We start from the raw sequence: 21,365 nt of genomic DNA, 5'->3' as shown, positions 1-21,365 counted from the left end.
GGGGGGGGGGGGGGGGGGGAGGGGGGAATGGGGAATTGCGGCCCAATTACTTTTTTTTTTATTTAAAAAGAACAAATTATAATAACGACAAGGGCTATTTTTTCCTTGTTCGTTTTGGGCCTTTGAAAATATTTAACTTCTCAGGACCGACACTACTAATCGGTTTATATCAATTGTAATATTTTTTTTTCAATTATTTTTTTTAAGATAATATAATTATTAATGTAATATGTTTTTCACTTAAGTATGATTTTCAACAAAAGATTAGATAATTGTTTACATGTTTGCATACCTATTATTGATCCAACGGTGGTATATATTTATTTGATGAAATAAACTTATAAACCAAGTGTCATGTACAATACAAAGATAATCTTAGATAATACTTTTTTTGGGACAAAACTTCAAAAATGGTTCCTGTGGTATCTGAAAATATCAAGTTTAGTCCTTAAGTTCAAAAAACCTCACGGATCGTCCTTGTGGTTTCAAAACTCTTAACAAATGGTCATTTTCGTTAACTCCGTTAGGTTTTAGCCGTTAAATGAAGGACATTTCGATCATTTCACTACTACAGGGATCATTTATGAAGTTTTGTCTTATTTAAAATATATATATTTATTTATTTATTTAATATAAAAGGGGCCCACCCACCCACCCACTCATTTCTCTTTCTCTCTCTCTCTCTCTCTCTCTCTCTCTCTCTCTCTCTCCAACCAAGAAACCACCATAACCCACCACCCAAAACCACCCTTATACCTCCCTCTTCTGATCAAAAACGTCACCCCAAACACCACTTCACATCTCCCTCTCATCTGTTTCTGGCTTTCTGCCCAGAAAAAGGAAGGAAGAGGTGGCATCCACCTTGCTGCCACCAAACTGCCACAACCCCACCCTTCACTGCTACCACCGGAGAGCACATCCCCAACCCTTTGTTGCTGCTGTTTTTGATCACCACAACTCTCTCCCTTATCCCATTTGTTTCACTAGCAATTTATGCTATCAATAGCGTGCTATAGCGTTTTGCGGTGTTACTCAACCACTATTTTGAAATAGCATTTACAAATAGCGGTAGCGCTATTAGCGGCGCTATTTACCGCGAAACTTATCAGCGCTATAGCGACGCTACACCCGCTTTTACAATTTCGTACATATTGGGCTACTTTGACAAAGAAAAAAACGATTGTGTGTTATTTCAATATTAAATCTTTATTTTTTTAACCAGTCCACTACACTTTTTGTCTTAATAAGTCCAAATCAACAAATGACAACTTCCCTTTCTCGTTTGTTTCAGTACTTAGAAACCATGAACGACTTGAGCTGTAATGACATTTTGACACTTTTTAGTTTCCATATAACTATATTAGAATATTATATATAGATTATGTTATGTTTTTATATGATTTTTTATGATTTTAATTCCATATAGTATTAATAATCTAATATATAAATTTTGTATAAATATATAATATAAATTATACATAATATTAAAAAACCGCTATACCACTGCTATACCACCGTGATAACCGCGATTTCAAATAGCGGCATGTGACCGCTATTGAAATTTGGACCGCGATAACTGCTTAGCTAGCAATTTTAAGTAAGAAAGAAGAAGCAGAGGCCACCGAAGCAGCCTCCTACTGCCCAACACCACCTCCTGTGTACATTTAGTATAATCATGCAACAAAAAAATAAAATAAAATAGATCACGCATATACAACTGCGATTAGCATCAACGGGTACAATAAGTAGACCATGGAATTTCCTAAGCTTTGGGAATCACTTGTACCTGAAACACACATGAAGTTTATAAGTTTGCTGAAGAGAAACAAGAAAGATAGAAAAGGCCGGGGAATGTATGATCGATCCAATCGTGATACCTAGAGTAGTCTTAGAGGTGGAGGTGATGCATGAGATCGGGTTGACACGTTGACCACATCTTGCTGGTAATTCTTGGGCCTTAGTGACACTGATACCAGCATTCTCAACATTTTTAGTACCGTGATTGCTTATTATACTACACAAGCACTCTAGATTGGATTTATCACTGATTTCAATGGACCACAACAACTATCAGGGGGATCCTGTCCCTACCCACCCCTAAGCTACTTAGTGACCTTCTCCAGAAATACGTACCCCATGCAAACCTGCAATTTTCAATTTATTTATTATAATTAGTGCATTGGATACTACTGCGAGAATGCCTGTTTTAAATGTAATACCTGTTCCAATCATCTATATTATCAGCAAGCTTGTATACTGCTGCAGGAATGCCCGTTTTAACGTCCCGTCCGTGTAGACCCTTCAACATAAAAACAAGCTGGATAAGCATCACAACATCTTCATCTTGTAGTGCCAAATAATTCGGGGACATAATCAAGTCTTCTAAATCTTTCAGCCGGAAACGTGAATCAGAAATATCTGGGAACAACCGAGCACGGAGCTGTGAATTTGACTGGCCCTTTTCGTAATGGAGTAAATCTACATAAGGGCCAACTTTTAAACCACAAATCAGAATATATTCGATTACACCAAAATCCAACCGGATCCCCTCTATATCAAACAGAAACCTCCCCATTTCAAATATTTGTTGAGACCTTACAACATCATCATATGCACAAGTAATGGATCACGATGTGGGATATGCATTCCTAAGAATATTCCAAAGGGGGAAGCTTCGAATATTACTCGTTGTGATTGTGTTAGGCGCGAAAAATACTTTTTAATCATAGTCCCCACCACGCCTTTCAAAGTTAACTCCGCTTTTTGATTGAGATCTTCGTGCTACACAAGAAAAAAAATAAAAAATATTATTTCATTTAAAACATTACTAATTGAAAAAAAATATTAATCCATTATGAAATAAATAGCAACATACTTAAAAGCAGAAAAATAAAAATTGTGCAAAAACCATCACTCCGCGGAGGCCTGCATTGTTCGATTACAACATTCTGCGGAGGAAACACATCACTCCGCGGAACACCCTCTACGGACTGACGTCCACCTTCGCGGAATGGATCATCCCCAAAAACATATCTGTGATTTGTAAACCTAAAAATCCTAAATCTGTATTTATATTCAATGTAATAAAATGGGTTTTCCTCTAATTTGAATCATATTCGATATTTTCGACATTAATAATTAGATGAGAATGTGAGAAATACCCGGGAACCGTATCCATCGGCCATAACATCGGAGAATTCGTGGTCCATTGGTGACAGAAAGGGATCAGCGACTCGATTTCGCCGGATTTGAAGTCGTCGCAGGAGTTGAAGTCGTCGTCGGATTTGAAGTCTTCGATCAAGCCTCTGCGACCCGATGCGGAGTGACGAAAAGGAACGGGGACCAGTGGGGACCGAAAGAGGACCCCTTCGTTTTTCTCATAAAAAAATGGTTGAAATTACGAAATTACCCCCTCTCCGCGGAAATTTAATGGTTCCGCGGAGGTCCGCGGAGGGTCCTTCGCGGAATGTATGTCTATATCTGGAAAAACCTTTTTTTATGACTAAATTTTGAAATTGACCCCCATTTTTTTGTCTATTTACCGTATTTTCCCTTTTTTTCTGAACGACAGTCATATATATATAACGAACGCAAGCTAACTAAATGCTAGTAAAAAATAAATAATTTAAAAAATAATACAAGTTAAAGGCGTTATTGGATGTTGCAATCAGCCAATCACGCAATCCAAATTTTAAAAACCTTAGTGTTTCTAGATGTACACTAGAAGATTGCCTTTATATAGGATTATCGATTTTAATCTAGTTCGTTGTACTGGACTAGAGATGATTGTTAAACTCATCATGTCTTTATTGTAATCACACAAAATATTACAGAATTTGTATCGTTATTCTCCGAATTTGAGGTTTTACAGTTTAAAAAAGAAAAAAGAAATAAAAGAATTTAACATGCAATATTCAAAACAAACACAAATCTTCATCATAAAATACAAGGAAATCTACATTATCGCCTCATACATTAAATCCATGATTTTGACATTTCAATTCTCTCTATCACAATTTTCAAATCACGTTGAAGATTTGTTCTTTTCGGTATCATGACAAGTTTATTCCATACCGAATCCGGATTTGTTAACATTTTAGGGTCTGCATAAAGCTCGTTGATGGAATCTGCTTCATCATTAATGTCTTTTAATATGTTCAAACACTTCAAACATTGAATTTGATCAGGATCATCCTCCATTAGATTGCAATCGACACCTTTCCATTCGATCGGCTAAAATTTAAGCAAAAACTAAAAGGTAAAATGCCTAAATAGAATTTAAAATTTAGCATAGAAATAAATCACATACTTATGGTGTTATCTAATTAATAATATCATTTTTATCAGTTTGGATTAAATTACTTAATACAAGTTAGTTATAGTGTCATCATGTCCAAAACTTATCATTAAATTATTAATTCTAAATCTTGTCCAAAACTTACTATTCAATTATACTGGAAGGTAATTCGTGCATAGTATTTTTTTATATATAACAAATAGTTGTGAGACCCATGTATTATATAGGTTAATTTAAAAAAATAAAGTTAAATATAAAGGTCAAAATATTGGGAACTTTGAATTTATAAGAAAATAAGAAAAATAATAAATTATTATAATTATAATGTTTTTTATCTTTTAAATTTAAACAAATAATTTAAATAAATAAACAAAACAAACTAATTAGCTTTAGTTTGGAAATTTTGAAATTAAAAGGTAAATTTATTAATGAAATTGATATCCATTTATTACAATATTTCTTGCAGTTATTACATTAAATCATTATGTGGAATTTAATAAAATAAAAAAAAATCATAAAATGACATGAAAAAAAATAATTTAAGATAACCAGAAAATGACATTTGAGAAATTGAATGAGAGTGTGACATGTGGCAAAAAAAACCTTCATTTATTAGAGTAGAAGATTATATTTTAAAATATTATACTATACAACTTTATAAAATATAAATGATTATGCATGAAAAATATTATTGTATACATTAATGGATTAAGTTAAAATGGAAAATGACTTATGGCAAAAAAAATTTGTTACTTCAAACTTGTCCTTTTGCAAAACTAGATAACAAAGTTTAAAAGTTATATACTATACAACATTTCATGCATAAAATGTAAATTATTATACCATTTTGTTTAGGATTAAATATTATAAAATTGAATTATTTTGGTCTATGGTAGAGTTCCAAAAGATATCATGAACTTGTTTTTAATTGCGAAAAAGAATATTAAAAATAATAATAAAAAAAAGTAAAATATGAACTAACCTTTGGAGGGGCTCCAATTCCATTGGTGCAATAGAGCTTTGCACTGTCCACAAAATGGCAATACTTTGGAAATGCATTTGCAAATCTCTTGTGTGATTTCAGTTGTGAATTTACCCTCACTGCTCTTTTCACTGATATTGCCCTCCTGTATTTGTTACAAAATACAAATTAAAATAAGGATCACTTCTATTTATCATATTGATGGTTATTTTAAATATTTGATATAGTCAATACTCAATAGTATTTGGAAGTTACACTTTGCATCCCTCTAGTTACAAATACAACAGTCAACCCCTTAAAAGGAAACAGTCAACAATACACCTTTTTAAAATAGGAAGGTTTGAAAAAGGTACACTTTGGGGTTACATTTGCATTAGTTAATCTTGAGAGCATTCCCAATGAAGCTTATTGGGGAACTTATTTGGGCAAATAAGTTTTTGAAAGTCAAAAAAATTATTTTGACATATTTTTTCTTACCAAAGTATTCTTACTTTGTTTGTAAATTTACAAGGTTTTATATAGAGATTTTTCACAATTCTAATAATATGAAATTCATTTACATAATTTTTTTATAAGACCCATAAATAAGTTTTATAAAAAAGTTTTACTTTTCTTGAACTTTTAGTTTGTTGAGTTGGTAACAACAAAAAAAAAATTGATAAAATAAGTTTTACTATTGTTATTGCAAAGATTTGAGAGGTTATACTTAGCACCCTTCAAGTTACCAGTATAACAAATCGCCCCCTTTAGATAGCAAAGTGTTTGTGATCTTACCTAATGCCTCTTGTGACAGCTAGAAAAGGATCACAAACCACACCAACCAACTCAATTCTATATGGATTCTTCGGTATAAATTCTTCTTCTTCATCATCATCTTTGACTTTTTCCCAATAATTTTCGTTAATTGTTCCATCTTCTGAGACCTTGTAGCCGATACCCATTCGATAACGATGATTATGAATGTCTCTTACCATAGCAACAGTTTGCTCAAAAAATGGTTCCCATGCCAATGTCCCATCCATGATCACATCTCTCCCATCGTTTAATGCTGTTACTAATACTGACGAAGCTGCGTCTGTGGACATTTGATGCACCTATATAAAATATTGCAGTTATAGATGTTAAGTTCAAATTATATAAATCCGCATCATGGAACAAACCTATATGGTTGACATCCTAGCAATTAGGTGGGTTCATCGTGACATGTTTAATTAAATGAGTTGTGATTTTCAACCAATATAACATTTTTAATTAAACGAGTTGAGATTATCGATCACAATCTGACATATTAGATAAAAAAAACTGACATCCTAGATAAAACGGATTGTACCCTGACCCATTTACATTTCAACATTTGAATGAAATAGAAGTTTGAACCTAAACAAGTTATATGTTACAAACGCCCAAATAACTATTTAGATTAAAAAAAACAAAACTACAACTTAATTTTCCAAATAAGATCAAGATTTTGTTTTTGTATTTTTTTTTTCTATTTTACAAGATTAAACAAAATGTAAAAAATATATAAAAGGGTTGAAATGTTGTCATCATCTTAAAGTTTTCAGTTCTAACCTAACCTATTTAATTAAATCGGTGTTGACTAAACGATTTGACCAGTTTAATTAAACCAACTGAAAATATCAAACACTACCAACAATTTTGAGTTAGGGAGATGTGTCAAATTTTGTTGGTTCTAAGGGGGTGTTTGGCTAAACTTATTTTTTAACTTATTACTAATTCCACACCGCTATAACTTAAAATGAGTGTTTGAAAAATAACTTATCAAGGTATTATACCGGAAATAAGTCAAAAATCTATAAGTAACTCCCTTCTAACTTATTAAGTTGATCAGTACTTATGAAAAGTCATAAGTTTAGCAAAACAACTCCTAATTTGACATGACCCGATATGTTTATACTAGAAAATAAATGGGAGATTATACCAATTCAGCAGTTGGAAGCATGTCATTGTGATGGCCCTTTAAGTTAAGGGCTTTGTAAATTACGTCCCTCTCCTTGAAGGCATCGGCCTCCACCACCACCGCATTTGTTGCTGCCTCCGACCAAAATCCTCTGTAATATATTCCAATATCAAATATATATATTTTTATTTATACAGATTCAATTATACCCTCTCATAATTTGGCTTACGTGGAATTTTAATTTTGTTGAAAAAAACCAAACCATCCCACAACCCCGAAATGACATTGTTTTCCATATACTTTAGAGTTAACACTTAACATTGATTGATATAAAATAATAAATATATACTTATCATTTTGTTGAAAACAAAATAATAAACATATATTTTCCGTGAATTGGAATACTTTTAGTAAATCACTTTTTTTTGTGAGAACTGAACAATATATAATAAATGAAATAATACAAAATAAAAAAATCCCAACAAAACAAAGCTCTAACATCATATCACTTACTCTTTAAGAATTTCTTTGAGAACAGTGCTTTTTCCGGCACCCATTCCACCACCCATGAAAAGAATCACCGGACTTCTGACTCCGTGAGCCTCCGGCCCATTCATCTCCGTGGAGGCAAAGGCATCATTGCTGCCATCGCCCTTTTTTGGGGTTTTAGTTCCGATCACTTTCATTTCCTCCATGATTGTTGAGAATGCTCTTGTTACTCTCAAGTCCTTTGTAATTTTTTCAAATCTTTGTTTTCTGCATGTTAATATAACAATATGCTTATTATCATAAAACATCTTCAAGTAAAATTGTTGATGAGCGATTGTGTTTTATTATGACGTGAAAGATTTTAATGATTTTAAGTATTTATCAAATGCAACAATAGTTTTGAAAAAATTGTGAAAATGTCTACCATGTTTAATTCCACACCACCTGATCACTACATATATATTTTTTTTATATACAAAAAAGTGCAAAAAGTTATTTTAGCATCCTCCATTATAGGAGCTTATTGAGTTATTGGATAGTTTTTTTGGCAAAATAAATTTTAAAGTCTAACACGCTATTGTGAGAGTTTTTTTCCATTATCTGTAAATTTACAAAGCTTTCTAGACTAAGGGTATTTTAATTTTAAATCATTATGCTTATATTTTCCTGTTCCATCTTTTCATTTTTAAATAAATAAAGTTTGTAGAACCTTTATGAAAAAACTTAATGATAATAGCGATTATTAGTAATTTTCGATAATACCCCTTCCATACACGATAAGGTGCGGGAAGGAACATTCCTTTGGCAATAAGGAATTCTAAGAAGGTGCTTAGGGTTCAAGCAAACCGGATTGCTTAGGGATCAAGCAAGTCATTTATATGACAAGTAGTCTTCTAGTTAGATAGAAACTAGGATGCTATAACCAATATATATAGATATTGAACATGTGAGTCTCAATTATCAAAGAGAGCAAGAGAGGAGAGATTGTAATCAAGTTTTGAGTTATTTTCTGGATTGCAATAAGAGTTGATTCCTTTCATTCTCGTGTTTATAATTTTTATTTGTTTATCAATTGCTTCTTTCAATTGGTATCAGAGTTAGAAGCAGAAATATGATCCACCAAGCATGACAAGTGCGGTAGATCCAGGAACGAAGGAGAATTCATCATTCTCGTTCCATGTTCCAATGCTCACGACGACAAACTACACTGTCTGGGCAATCCGTAGGAAAGTAATATTCAACGTTCACCAAGTTTGGGACGTTGTTGATACAGGAACGACGGATGTCAAGAGAAACAATGTAGCAACTGCAGTTTTATTCCAAGTAATCCCCAAAGACTTAGTCTTGCAAGTTGGCATGATGAGTACGACATAAGAGATTGGGAAGCCATCAAAATTCGCCACCTTGGTGCAGGCAAGGTAAAAGAAGCTCGTTTACAAACCCTAATAAATGAATTTGATAACTTGAAGATGAAGGAATTAAGTATAACCGATGAGTTTGCAAATCAACTATTCATCATCTCATCAAAGTCTAGTTCTCTTGGCGAAAAAATATCTGAAAGTAAACTTGTTAAGAAATTTCTTACAAGTTTACGAAGAAGGTTTATCCATATTGTTGCTTCAACCGAACAAGTCCTAAATCTAAAGACAGGTGGATTCGAAGACGTGGTCGGACGCTTGAAAGCTTACGAAGAACGCATTCGAGAAAGCGAGCCAACAAACGAACAAAACAAACTCTTGTTCAACAAAACCGAGACTTCTTCTCAAGGTGGTGAATCGAGCCGTGGTAGGGGACATGGAGGGCGTGAAGGTCTTTACAACAATTCCTATCAACAAAATTGAACCACAACCTCAAATAAAAAAGAGTCCGAAAAGCCAAAAGGAAAGAAAAAAGATCGCTCCAAAGGACAATGTTATAGGTGTGACAAGTTTGGTCACTTTGCATCACAATGTTCGGAACGAAAAGCCAAGAAATAATAAGCGCATGTATCTAAATATGAAGATGATGATTGACATCATTTTATGGTTCAAAAACTCTACGAGACAATTTTCTTAAACGAAGAAGGTGTCATACCAAAAAAATTCGAGAATAAAGAACGCAACGATACTCGGTACTTGGACAACGGTGCAAGTAATCATATGACATATAATCTATCTTTCTTTACCAAAGTTATTGAAAGAATTAAAGGTAGAGTAAAATTTGGTGATGACTCTTTTGTTGAGATACATGACAAATGTTCTATTTTGTTCGAGGGTGAAGGGGGAATTCAGAAGTTATTAACTGATATATACTTTGGCTGTCCCAAAATTATTGTCCACAGACAAAAAACACGAAGCATTAATTACTACTAACTTTATACAATAAAATGACAGTTTTGTCCTTACTTTGCATTTAATGTTCCATTAAATGCTTAGTTGGTTAAGTAATAATGAGGGGGTATTTTGGTAAAAATGTTATTTATTTTTAGAAATGGACTATTATTTTGGAACAACGCAAAAAGGAAAAATAGACTATAATTTTGGGACGAAGGGAGTATTACATTACGAAACTTAGAACCAGTGTTGCAAAAATCAGCCTTGGCGGCCGATTAATCGCTTGACGGCCTTAAACCGATTACTATTAGGGTGCTTGGCAGAAATTGGTCAAAATCGGTCAAACTCGGGCTTGGCGGTCATAGGCGGGAAATGTTTAAAACAGTCAAGTTTTTTAATTTTCAAATATTACACCAAAATTTTAAATTTTCAAAATTTTAAGCTTTCAAATTTTAAAATAATATACTAAAATTTTTACAATTTTAAATTTTCAAATACTTATTTTTTTAGGATATATTGAATTTTTAATTAAATTTATTAATAATCTAGGATCCTCGATTAATCTCTGATTAAAATCCCCACCTAGTCCGATTAATCGCTTAACGCCAGTCGACCACCGAGCTACCGTCAAACAATTTTCACAACCTTGCTTAGAATTAATATTATCAATTTAGGACAAGCAACTGAAATTGGGTGTGATGTGTCAATGAAGGGTGATTATCTACACCTTTATGATAACTGGAATATTCTTCTATTTAAAGTAAATCGTTCTGCGAACGTCTCTACAAAATGAAAACCAAAATGGGAAAACCAATTTTCTTACACACACGTCTCAGTGAGCAATCATGGCTATGACATGCTAGATTAGGGCATACCAACTTTGATAATATTTCAGAAATATAAAAAAAGAACTTGTCAAAGGACTGCCCTCGATCACCGAATCAATCCAACTCTATGAGTCATGCTTAGTTGGAAAACAAACAGGAAATAATTTTTCGAAAAAGGCTTCATATCGAGCCGAGAATGTCATAAAACTCGTGCATGGAGATCTTTGCGGGCCGATATCACCATCAACTATTTCTGGAAATAGGTATATCTTCGTTCTTATTGATGATTACTCAAAAGGTTTATGTGGAGTTATCTTATGAAAAAAAACGAGACCATAATTTATTTCAAGAAATTCAAGACATTAGTTGAAAATGAATGCAAAAACTCTATTAAGGTTTTTCGCACAGACAAAGAATGGGAGTTTACTTCACAGGAATTCAACAAACTTTGTGAAGACGAATGCATGATACAACACCTCACGGCTCCTTACATACCACAACAAAACAGGGTGGTACAGAAAAGAAATCGTAAACACCTCGGGATGACAAGGAGCTTGCTAAAAGCCAAAAGCGTCCCAAATTTTCTTTGGGGAGAAGCAACTCGATATGCAATCTATATTGTATTTAGGTTACCAACAAAAGCTCTAAAGAATTCGACTCTATATGAGAAATTCTATCATCGCAAGCCTAACATCGAACACTTACGAATTTTTGGGTCACTAGCTTATGTAAAAATCACAACTCCTCACCAAAAGAAGCTAGATGATCGATCCAAAAAATGATGTAGTTTGGGTTTGAATCTGGTTCCAAATCTTATCTTTTATATGATCCAAAGCTGCAAAGAATCACAGTGTCATGGGATGTCATATTTGATGAAAACTCAAGTTGGAGTTTGGAATAAGAAGACCAGACTACATGAAAACCTGAGATGTTTTGGGTTCATTGGCCGAAGTTTGTTGACACGGAAGTGGACTGGTAGTGAGTGAAGCACACAGAGTCACAAACGAAACCGAGCATGGTGAAGAAAGTGAGACAAGGTCACAACCGATGTCACCTCCAATCGCTATACAAGATGAAGTTCCATAATTACGAAGGTTGAATCGCAATACACAACTTCCACGGAGATATGATGATTTCAAAGTTGAGGTCTATTTTAAGAATCACGCGCTACTTTTAGCACTCAATGAAGATAAACCAACAAATCACAATGAAGCAAAGTCGAACCCTTTATGGGTAAAAGAAATGAAAGAAGAAATTGAATCAATTAAGAAGAACGAAACTTTGAAGCTTGTAAAAAGACCAAACAACACAACCATCATTGGTTTAAAATGGGTCTATAAAATAAAAAGAGATGCAAGTGGCTCAATTAGCAAGTACAAGGGTAGAATTGTAGCAAAAAAAATATCTCCAACAACATAATATTGATTTTGAATAAGTGTTTGTACCGATAGCACAAATCGAAACCATCAGAATTTTAATATCACTAATTGCTTCAAAAGGATGGGAGTTACATCATCTCAATGTAAAATCCGCATTTCTACATGGCGAATTACAAGAGGAAGTAAATGTAGAACAACCTGAAGGTTTAAAAAAAAGGAAAAAAAAGGAAGAATTATGTGTTCAAGCTCATAAACGCGTTATATGGTCTACGTTAAGCTCCTCAATCGTGGAACATGAAGTTGGACGAGATTCTGAAGCTCCAAAGGTGCATGCAAAAACAAGCAGTATACCGAAGGAAAATAGAATCCGATCTAATCCATGTTGGTGTAACGCCCTGATTCTCAGGTATTGTTTAAATAAGATGTATTGGGTTAAGCTCTACTCGACGAGTTGATTGCCTTACTCGTCGAGTAGAAGCGGGGTGGGATCGCGTGTTAAGTGACCTACTCGACGAGTCCATATGGGGGCTCGGCGAGTAGGAGCTGGCAGATGAAACCCTAAATCCCGGGGTTTGTACCCTTATTTAAAGGGACCTTAGCGTCCCTTGGACCTCTTTACAGTTCTAAAGAGTCATTGAGAGCCCTTATTCGTGTGTGTGTGCCTTGTGTATGTGTTGAAGCTTGAAAAGAGGATTTTTGGAAGGAGAAGTCTTGGAGGAGAAGGAGATTGGAACAATTAGAGTGTGGAAATCAACATTCATCTCAGATATCATCTTCTAGAGGTACCTAAACCGTCATTTTCCTTATAGATCTCCTCTATTGGTTGAGTTTTAGGGTTTTCTTGGAATATCAAGTTGGTATGATGAGCTATGGGCTAGATCTGAAGTTGTAACTTCAGATCTGGACCCTCTTCGGATTCTAGAAGCATAAAGTTACAGTTTTGGTCGTGATTGAGGTCCCTCTTGGGCATGAAGCCCCATTAAGAGCTTAGATTTGGCATTTGGAGCATTTAAAGCCATGCATGCACGTAAAGTTTGCAACTTTATGTGATAACCATGCCCTAGAAGCTTGGATTTGTGATTTGGAGTGACTGCATGGCTCAAAACAAGTATGTATGGAAAGAGGACTGAATGGACTCGACGAGTCGCAAGGTTGACTCGGCGAGTCACATGAAGATGGCCGTGGACTCGACGAGTTGGATGAAAAACTCGGCGAGTCCGATGAACAACTCGGCGAGTCCGATGAAGATTACCATAAGACTCGACGATTTGAAGAACAACTCGGCGGATCGGATGAGTTTTCCCTAGAATATGTATGCATGTGTATCCGTCGAGTTGCAAGGAGGGAACTCGACGGGTGACCTTAAAGTTTGAACGAGAATCAAAGGAACTAGACGAGTCACCCCAATAACTCGGCGAGTTGGATTGTACTTCAAGGAAATCGGCGACTAGCCGAGGGTACTCGGCGAGTTGGGGTCAACATGGGCTGTTGACCTTGACTGAGGACTTTGACTTTGACCAGGGGCTGAATGGTGGGTTATGGAGTACCTTATAAGGTTAAGGACTTATGAGTATATTGTACTATGATCATAGGTGGTGGAGCCTGTGTCAAGTGATCCGAGAGTTGGAGTTTATCTTCCGAGTCGACAATTGCAAGGTGAGTTATCCTCACTATATCGATACGGTCTACGGCACCAAGGCCAGCCCTTTAGTTGTTAATGTTACGGTATGCTATGTGTGGTTATGATATGTTAGATCGAAATCAGGGTAGACAGTATATTATGATCTTATAATCCGTAAGGATTGGTATGTTAGTGACCTGCTAGGTCGGTACTCTAGTTACGAGAGAATTCTATGTTTGATGATCAGTGTGATAGATATGTTTGATGTTTGTATATGTTAGTATATGATAGTTATGCGTAGATGGTTATTTGCTTGTTGGTTGGGTTGAGGCGGTCCTGCTTTGTGCTGAAGGCCAACATACCCTATGAGCGGTCCGGGGAGACTGTAGGCCCACGAGGCGGATCAGTCATGCCGAAGGCTCGAGACAGATTCAGATAGACTGTAGGCCCAGTAGGGCGGTCCAGTCAGGCCGATGGCCAATATGCATGTTGATTGATTGATTGTTACTGGTATAACATTGTCAGTGTGGTATTGGTATCTTGGGGTAGCTTACTAAGTCCTCAGGCTTATAATTTCAGTTTATTGTTTCAGGTATTTCAGGAGATCATGGCAAGACGAAGGCGTGACCGTATAGCTCCTCATCCTTATGTTATGATTTTAGGACACTCTGATGGATATTGATTTGAAAACATTTTTGTAAACAATGCTATTTGAATTTTATTTATGATTGAAAAAGTTTAAATTTGGTGTAAAATTTATGGATGTTACAGTTGGAGTGTATGTTGATGACTTTGGTCATTACAGGAACAAATGTGTCAATTATAAACAAGTTCAAGCAAGAAATGGCAACAAACTTTGACATGAATGATCTTGGAATATTGTGATATTACCTAAGAAAATAGGTGTATCAAAAGAAGGATAACATACAAATCACGCAAGAAAGGTATGCAAAAAAAAAGGTGCTCAAGGACGCGGGTTGTATGAAAGCAATCCTACTCTAGTTCCAATGGATTCAAATGCGAAATTCTCAAGAGGAGATGACGAGGAAGACACATATGCAACAAAATATCGAAGCCTAGTTGGAAGATCGAGATACTTGCTTCAAACAAGGGTTGATCTAGCTTACTCGGTTGGCATTGCAAGTCGGTATATGCAAACTCCAAAAAAGCCACACATGGTTGCTATAAAACAAATATTATGATATGTGAAAGGTACTATCGGTTATGGGATTCCATATAGTCGCAATAATTTAACACGTCTAGTTGGTTATTGTGATAGCGGTCACAACAATGATCAAGATGATGGAAAAAGTACCACAATATATATATATATATATATATATATATATATATATATATATATATATATATATATATATATATATATATATATAAACTTTTTTTTTCTTTTGGTAAATCACCAATCACATGATATTGTCAAAAGCAAGAAACAGTGACATTATCATCTTGTGAAGCTAAGTATTTGGCTGATGTTGTCAAAAGCAAGAAACAATGACATTATCATCTTGTGAAGCTAAGTATTTGACTGGTTGTGCAACAAGTTGTCAAACAGTTTAGTTCCGAGATCTTTTAGGAGAAATAACTGGTTCTCAAGTTCAAGAAGTGGTAATTAAAATTGACAACACATCCGCAATTGCATTAATAAATAATCCAATTTTTTATGGCCGATGTAAGCACATCAAATCTCGTTTCCACTACATATGAGAACGAGTAGAAGACAAGGAGATCACAATCGAGCATGTCAGTGGAAAATGAACAAAGAGCTGATATTTTGACAAAGGTGTTAACTAAGATAAAGTTCGTTGAAATGTGGAAGCTACTAGGAGTTGAAGACCTCACAATTTCCATTTGGAAATTAGGGTGTGGTTATTAGTAATTTTTGATAATACCCCTTCCATACACAATGAGTTGTAGGAAGAAACATTCATTGAACAATAAGGAATTCTAAGAAGGTGCTTAGGGTTCAAGCAAACATGATTGCTTAGGGATCAAGCAAGTCATTTATAAGGCAAGTAGTCTTCTAGTTAGATAGAAACTTGGATGCTATAACAGGTATATATAGATATCAAACATGTGGGTTTCGATTATCATAAAGAGCAAGAGAGAAAAGACTGCAATCAAGTTTTGAGTTATTTTATGGATTACAACAAGAGTTAATTCTTTTTCATTCTTATGTTTATAATTTTTATGTGTTTATCAGTTGTTACTTTCGATATCTTAAATTTTTTGGTTTGTTAAGTTAATATCGTTATAACGAATAAACCTGTTAAAAACCTATTTTATTATGGATGCTATTTTGTATAGTTGTAATTGTGGAGTTAAGACGTTTAGTGCGTTAAGTTATAATAATTAGTTTTATGATGTTTGACAAATTTGAATGTAATGATTTTATTTTTTTCAATGATTAAAATTTTAGATATACCAAATATCAACCATTTAATATTCGTGACATTATCCAAGTTGAATTATTCCACATCTCTTGTTCCCCAACTTGTTCGATTTTTTATACAGGGAAAACATCCCACTCCACCCACTATCCTTTAAATATTATTAAAGAATATAAAAATTGTAAGGATATATCGCAATAAGATATATAGTCCACATATTTTAATAAATTCTTTTGTGATATTTTTATACTGTGTACTATCTAGAAATAAAGTCATAATTTGTCATTACATATAACTTGAATGAAATCTTTAACCGTTTTAAAAAAGACATATACATGGAAAATAATAGTTATCTGGAAATTTAAAATCTTGAGTTAATATTTTTATCCATTTTCTCTTTGGTGTATTTCACTCACGAGAACATGAATATAATCATAATTTTTTTCTTCTTTTTCTTTTGTCTTTTTTATAAATTCAGTGTTAACGCCCATTAAAAAAATCTTTATACGACTTTCTTTATTTCTATACCATTTTATTACGTCAACGATTCCAATTCATTTAAAAAAACTAATTCATAGACTCTTATGCCATTTATAATTTTGAAGTACGTAAAAATATTCCGATATACATACATAATAATATAAATAAATAAGAGATAAGAAAAGTCACCTCGTTGCTGTCAACACCATGTTTTTAAGCTTCCTCTCATCAGATCCATCGCTCAGCACCTTCCATCCATAAATATAACTTATTATATTGATGCCCAACCATAAATGGAATGGACCATAAACATATATATATATATATATATATATATATATATATATATATATATATATATATATATATATATATATATATATATATATATATATATATATATATATATATTTGGAATTGAATGGATTAAATTCAAATTTAATGGGATGTCATTTGAGGTTTAATGCATATGGAGTTCAAAAAAATTTGAAGTTAAAAATAAAAATTTCACCGAACTTTTATAAAGTTCAATGCATTGTGGAAAAAAAAAACTCAATAGAATTGTATGGAAAAATAGAATGATGATTTGGTAATCTATTAATAGACTTCAATGCTTTGTTGATGCCATGTGAAATGGCTAATTGACATATAATGTATTTGAAGTTCAATAATTTGTAGAATGGGAAAAATGAAACTTTTAGTTTTTAAATTTGTTTCATTAAACTTTGTATAACTCAATGGATTGTAGGAATTAAATGACAAAGTTGTATTGAAAATGAAATACTTATGTAACAATTCATTAAACTTTATAAAATTGAATGTATTATAGAATGTGAATGACGTTAGTTGCTTTTGTGTTTATATGATCGTTCTTAAAGTTAAATGAAACTATGAAAACGACATTAAAAGTATTAAATCGATGGTTTTTTCTTTAATGTTACCTGATTGATGACAATAGAAGTTTGGCTCCAATTGAAAGCAAAATAGCCAAGAACGCATCTTTCAAGTTCTTCTTCAAGTTTTTCACAAAGTGAGTCTACATCCTTTTCGTTTGAAAAATACACGTAAAGGCCATCTTTAAACCCTTTTGAGCCTCTCACATAATCAGAAGTCAATTTACATAATTCGGGACACTTGGTTCCATCTTCGAATCCAAGTTGCCTTGCTGGAAATTCACATATCATGAAATCAAGTCTCTTAAGAAATGCAAAAATTGGAGTTTACTCACTAATTCATTGATAGTCTCAAAATGTATAAAAATCATTTGGTATGATTGTAAGTGAAAACATCACATATGATGATTTATTAACTACTATTTTGAGTACTCCATTTTGATAAATCAATCATAATTCATAACACAACTTTCATGATGGAACGAAAATTATGGGGTAAATGTAAGAAATAACAACATATTTTCACTTTATTTGTATCTTATAATATCATGATTTTATTTCTTTCTTTTATGACATTGAACTCTCAATTGTTTTTTTTTTTTTTTTTTTTTTTTTTTTTTTTTTTTTTTTTTTTTTTGTATTTTTAAAATTGGGATATTGTCAAAATCTGGTAATGAAAATTTTAAATTGTACAAAAAAACACCCTGAAATAAAAAGTTATTATTTGAAACATCAATGTATTTTTTGAACAATTTAAATGGTTTTTAATTCATTAATGACCTCAAAATTTCAGTTACCAGTTAAAATGAGTTATAAGAGGTCATTATTATATATTTTGAACAAAAACGCCAATAATTTACTTTTTGATAAGATTTTCTTTTTAGTTCAGTGATGTTTTTTAAACATTTTAAATAGTTTGTTATCTTTGACATTAACCCTCTGAACGCTACCAAATTATACTATATTTTAAATTAGTATTCCTATTAGAATTCAAAATAATATGTTTTGGAATTTTTATCCAATCATATAAATATTGTTATATAATTTGATGACATTGTTATAATTCCTATAATATAAATAATGTACTTAATATAAAATATATAAAAAATATTATGCTCTAAGCAGCAATTCAACAAACAAAAAAAACACTGCTAGTGATGTAGTAAGGTCAAAAAAAATTCCAATAATATAATTTTCCTTTTTCATAAATCTCAAAATTTACCAAACACTAGATGAGTATACCAACTAGAAATGTACTTTGGATAGTACAACTCCAGTCCCACATAAGAAATGCCAAAGTACAAGTTTTAGATGCACAATGTACTACTTGGAACAACTAACAATCCAAAGCTTCAAAAATCTAAGTAGTAGAATACTAGAATGTACGAGAATATATTAATAGTATTTGTCTTATAATATTGTGCTTTATGCATTGAAAGTTGTACACAAGAGAAAAGGAAGAACTGTAATAAACCTACCAACATAGTTGGAAAACTTTTCAACCCTTCTAACATGGCTGGATCCGACAATTTCAGGCTTCAATGACCTTGAGTTTTTCCGGCGACGACGTTTAATGGCGGCCAACACGGCCCCGGTGGTGGTTGCGGCAAGGAAGAGCGCCACCACTAGCTTGCCGTATCCATCTGCGCGAAATTCTGATGTTAGAGAGAGAGAGAGAGAGAGAGAGAGAGAGAGAGAGAGAGAGAGAGAGGACCTCTACGCATGACGGAGTTGGTAAAAGAAGAGACGCCGGAAAAGGATAAAGAGTGGCCGGAAAATGAAAAAAGAGTTGCCGGAGTTATAAGTGGTATTCAATTGAGTTGTCTCCTTGGTGTGTCTTATAAACATCTGAAAGTCAACAATCCATCATGTAAATATTTTAGTTGGAGAGAAGAACGTTCATATGTCATTAAGTTAAGACGCCAGAAAAGAAAGTCTTGAACATATAACATAGAATAGGACAGGACGTCCTTACTATTTACCATCTATAAGGGTAAACAAGTATATATATATATATATATATATATATATATATATATATATATATATATATATATATATATATATATATATATATATATATATATATATATATATATATATATATATATATATATATATATATATATATATATATATATATATATATATATATATATATATATATATATATATATATATATATATATATATATATATATATATATATATATATATATTCAGTAATTAATTTTTTTTTATTAGATCTATCATGCAACTTCCCGTTTAAATTGTTCAAAAAATATCAGTATAACCAGTAAAATCCAATATACCACATAATGTTGGTATTTTTCAAAGGGCTTTGTAAACAATCGGATCGGTTTGGGTTGGAGTGGAGTGGATTTTTTTTTGTTTATTTCACTCATAATATATAGCAACAAAAGTATATATTTTCAACTTTTAAGGTAATATGGCAAAGGACATATACTTTACCTTAATTTTTGTTTTGGAATAAAAGATTCGTTTTATTGTTTTTTTTTTTTTTTTTTTTTTTTTTTTTTTTTTTTTTTTTTTTTCTAATTCATTGACAATTTGCCTGGTTAACTTGTTAACTCCTGTTGCATTATGCAAGTTGGTTTTGTTTAAACTTGTTAAGAATAAAGAGAAAATCACACAAACACATATATAATAGTTAACATGGTTCGGATAATATGATCTACATCTATATTATAGAAGAAAATATTCTTATTCATGAGCTTGAAAACAATAGTACGACACAATTGAAACCCCAACTATGAGTTGTTATATATAAACAAAGTACAAACATAAACCCTAGCTAGAACATGTTTGGGTCTAGCTAAGCTAACGACCATCAACCGCACACAACAAACACTTATCATGTTGTTATTTGGTGTTGGGTTTCTTCACTTTGCTCGGGGCGGGTCGATAATTCTCAAATCACATTTAGTAATCTCTATCTTGACTTGAGTATGCTCCAAAATCCAGAAACCAAGAACTCTCACTCCCTCCAGCCATTTTACCCCGAAGGGACTTACTCATGGGTTTTGGAAAGCTAAAAATGATCATTTTTTATTTATAAAATAAATTCAAGCGGCAACAAAAACAATATTAAAAATGACTATTATTTTAGACCATTTTAACAAAACCACCAAGGATCCATTTACATTTTATTAGGAAGATTATGATAACCATATAATGTTAAGAATACAATCTTTGAAGACTTTGATCCCACTTGGATTTGGAGAGTTGATGAAGATGGAAAAAACTCAAGAAAGAGTTTCTCTATAATGTATCCACCAACAAGTATATGTCATCAAGAATGATAGTTCTCATCTTGCACGGAATACTTCTTAAGCCTTTGAGCACTTATCACAATTAAGCCTTAAAGGAGAAACATTTCTAAAGCACCAAAATCATCACAACACTTCAAAAAGATAGAAGGAGAAAAGAGGGAAAAAGCTCTCGGCCCTAGCAAGAGAAGAAGATAAAAATAACAACTTTTGTGAGCTTTATCTTTCCTTTAAATACTTCCACACTAGATCTAAATCTCATGCTCTTACACAAGTCAAAGGTATGGTAAGTTAGAAGCATGGTGTGTGTAAGACTAATACCAACAAGCAACCCTTTGCTCATGCCTAATACTTTAGGCCATGTGGATGAGCGAATATGTGGTTCCTGGTATGTATTTAATTCATAATTATTCATTTTTGTATAAAACTCGACAAGTTGGAGGCCCCAAACTAGTCGAGTAAAGAT

The 21,365-nt window shown here is 32.9% G+C and overlaps 1 protein-coding gene across 1 annotated transcript; it reads right to left on the bottom strand.

Annotated features, from left to right (window-relative positions):
* Positions 1-3,783: 3,783 nt before the first annotated feature.
* On the bottom strand, positions 3,784-19,572 carry LOC111877062 (calmodulin calcium-dependent NAD kinase). The gene is made up of 9 exons (XM_052769569.1): positions 19,324-19,572; positions 19,088-19,252; positions 17,658-17,881; positions 16,906-16,964; positions 7,714-7,956; positions 7,222-7,351; positions 6,054-6,373; positions 5,280-5,424; positions 3,784-4,233 (listed from the first exon to the last, which is right to left on the bottom strand). The coding sequence occupies exons 1-9, from the start codon at positions 19,331-19,333 to the stop codon at positions 3,976-3,978; spliced, it is 1,554 nt and encodes a 517-aa protein (XP_052625529.1). The 5' UTR covers positions 19,334-19,572; the 3' UTR covers positions 3,784-3,975.
* Positions 19,573-21,365: the final 1,793 nt, after the last annotated feature.

Source organism: Lactuca sativa, chromosome 3 (genome assembly GCF_002870075.4).
Source record: "Lactuca sativa cultivar Salinas chromosome 3, Lsat_Salinas_v11, whole genome shotgun sequence".
Lineage (NCBI taxonomy): Eukaryota > Viridiplantae > Streptophyta > Magnoliopsida > Asterales > Asteraceae > Lactuca > Lactuca sativa.
This window is presented reverse-complemented; position numbering and strand designations above follow the sequence as displayed.

Coding starts and splice junctions, on each gene's coding strand:
- LOC111877062 (XM_052769569.1), bottom strand. Junction 17,882..19,087: donor AAAGTTTTCCAACTATGTTG/GTAGGTTTATTA, acceptor GTGAATTTCCAG/CAAGGCAACTTGGATTCGAA. Junction 6,374..7,221: donor TGCTTCCAACTGCTGAATTG/GTATAATCTCCC, acceptor TATTTTATATAG/GTGCATCAAATGTCCACAGA.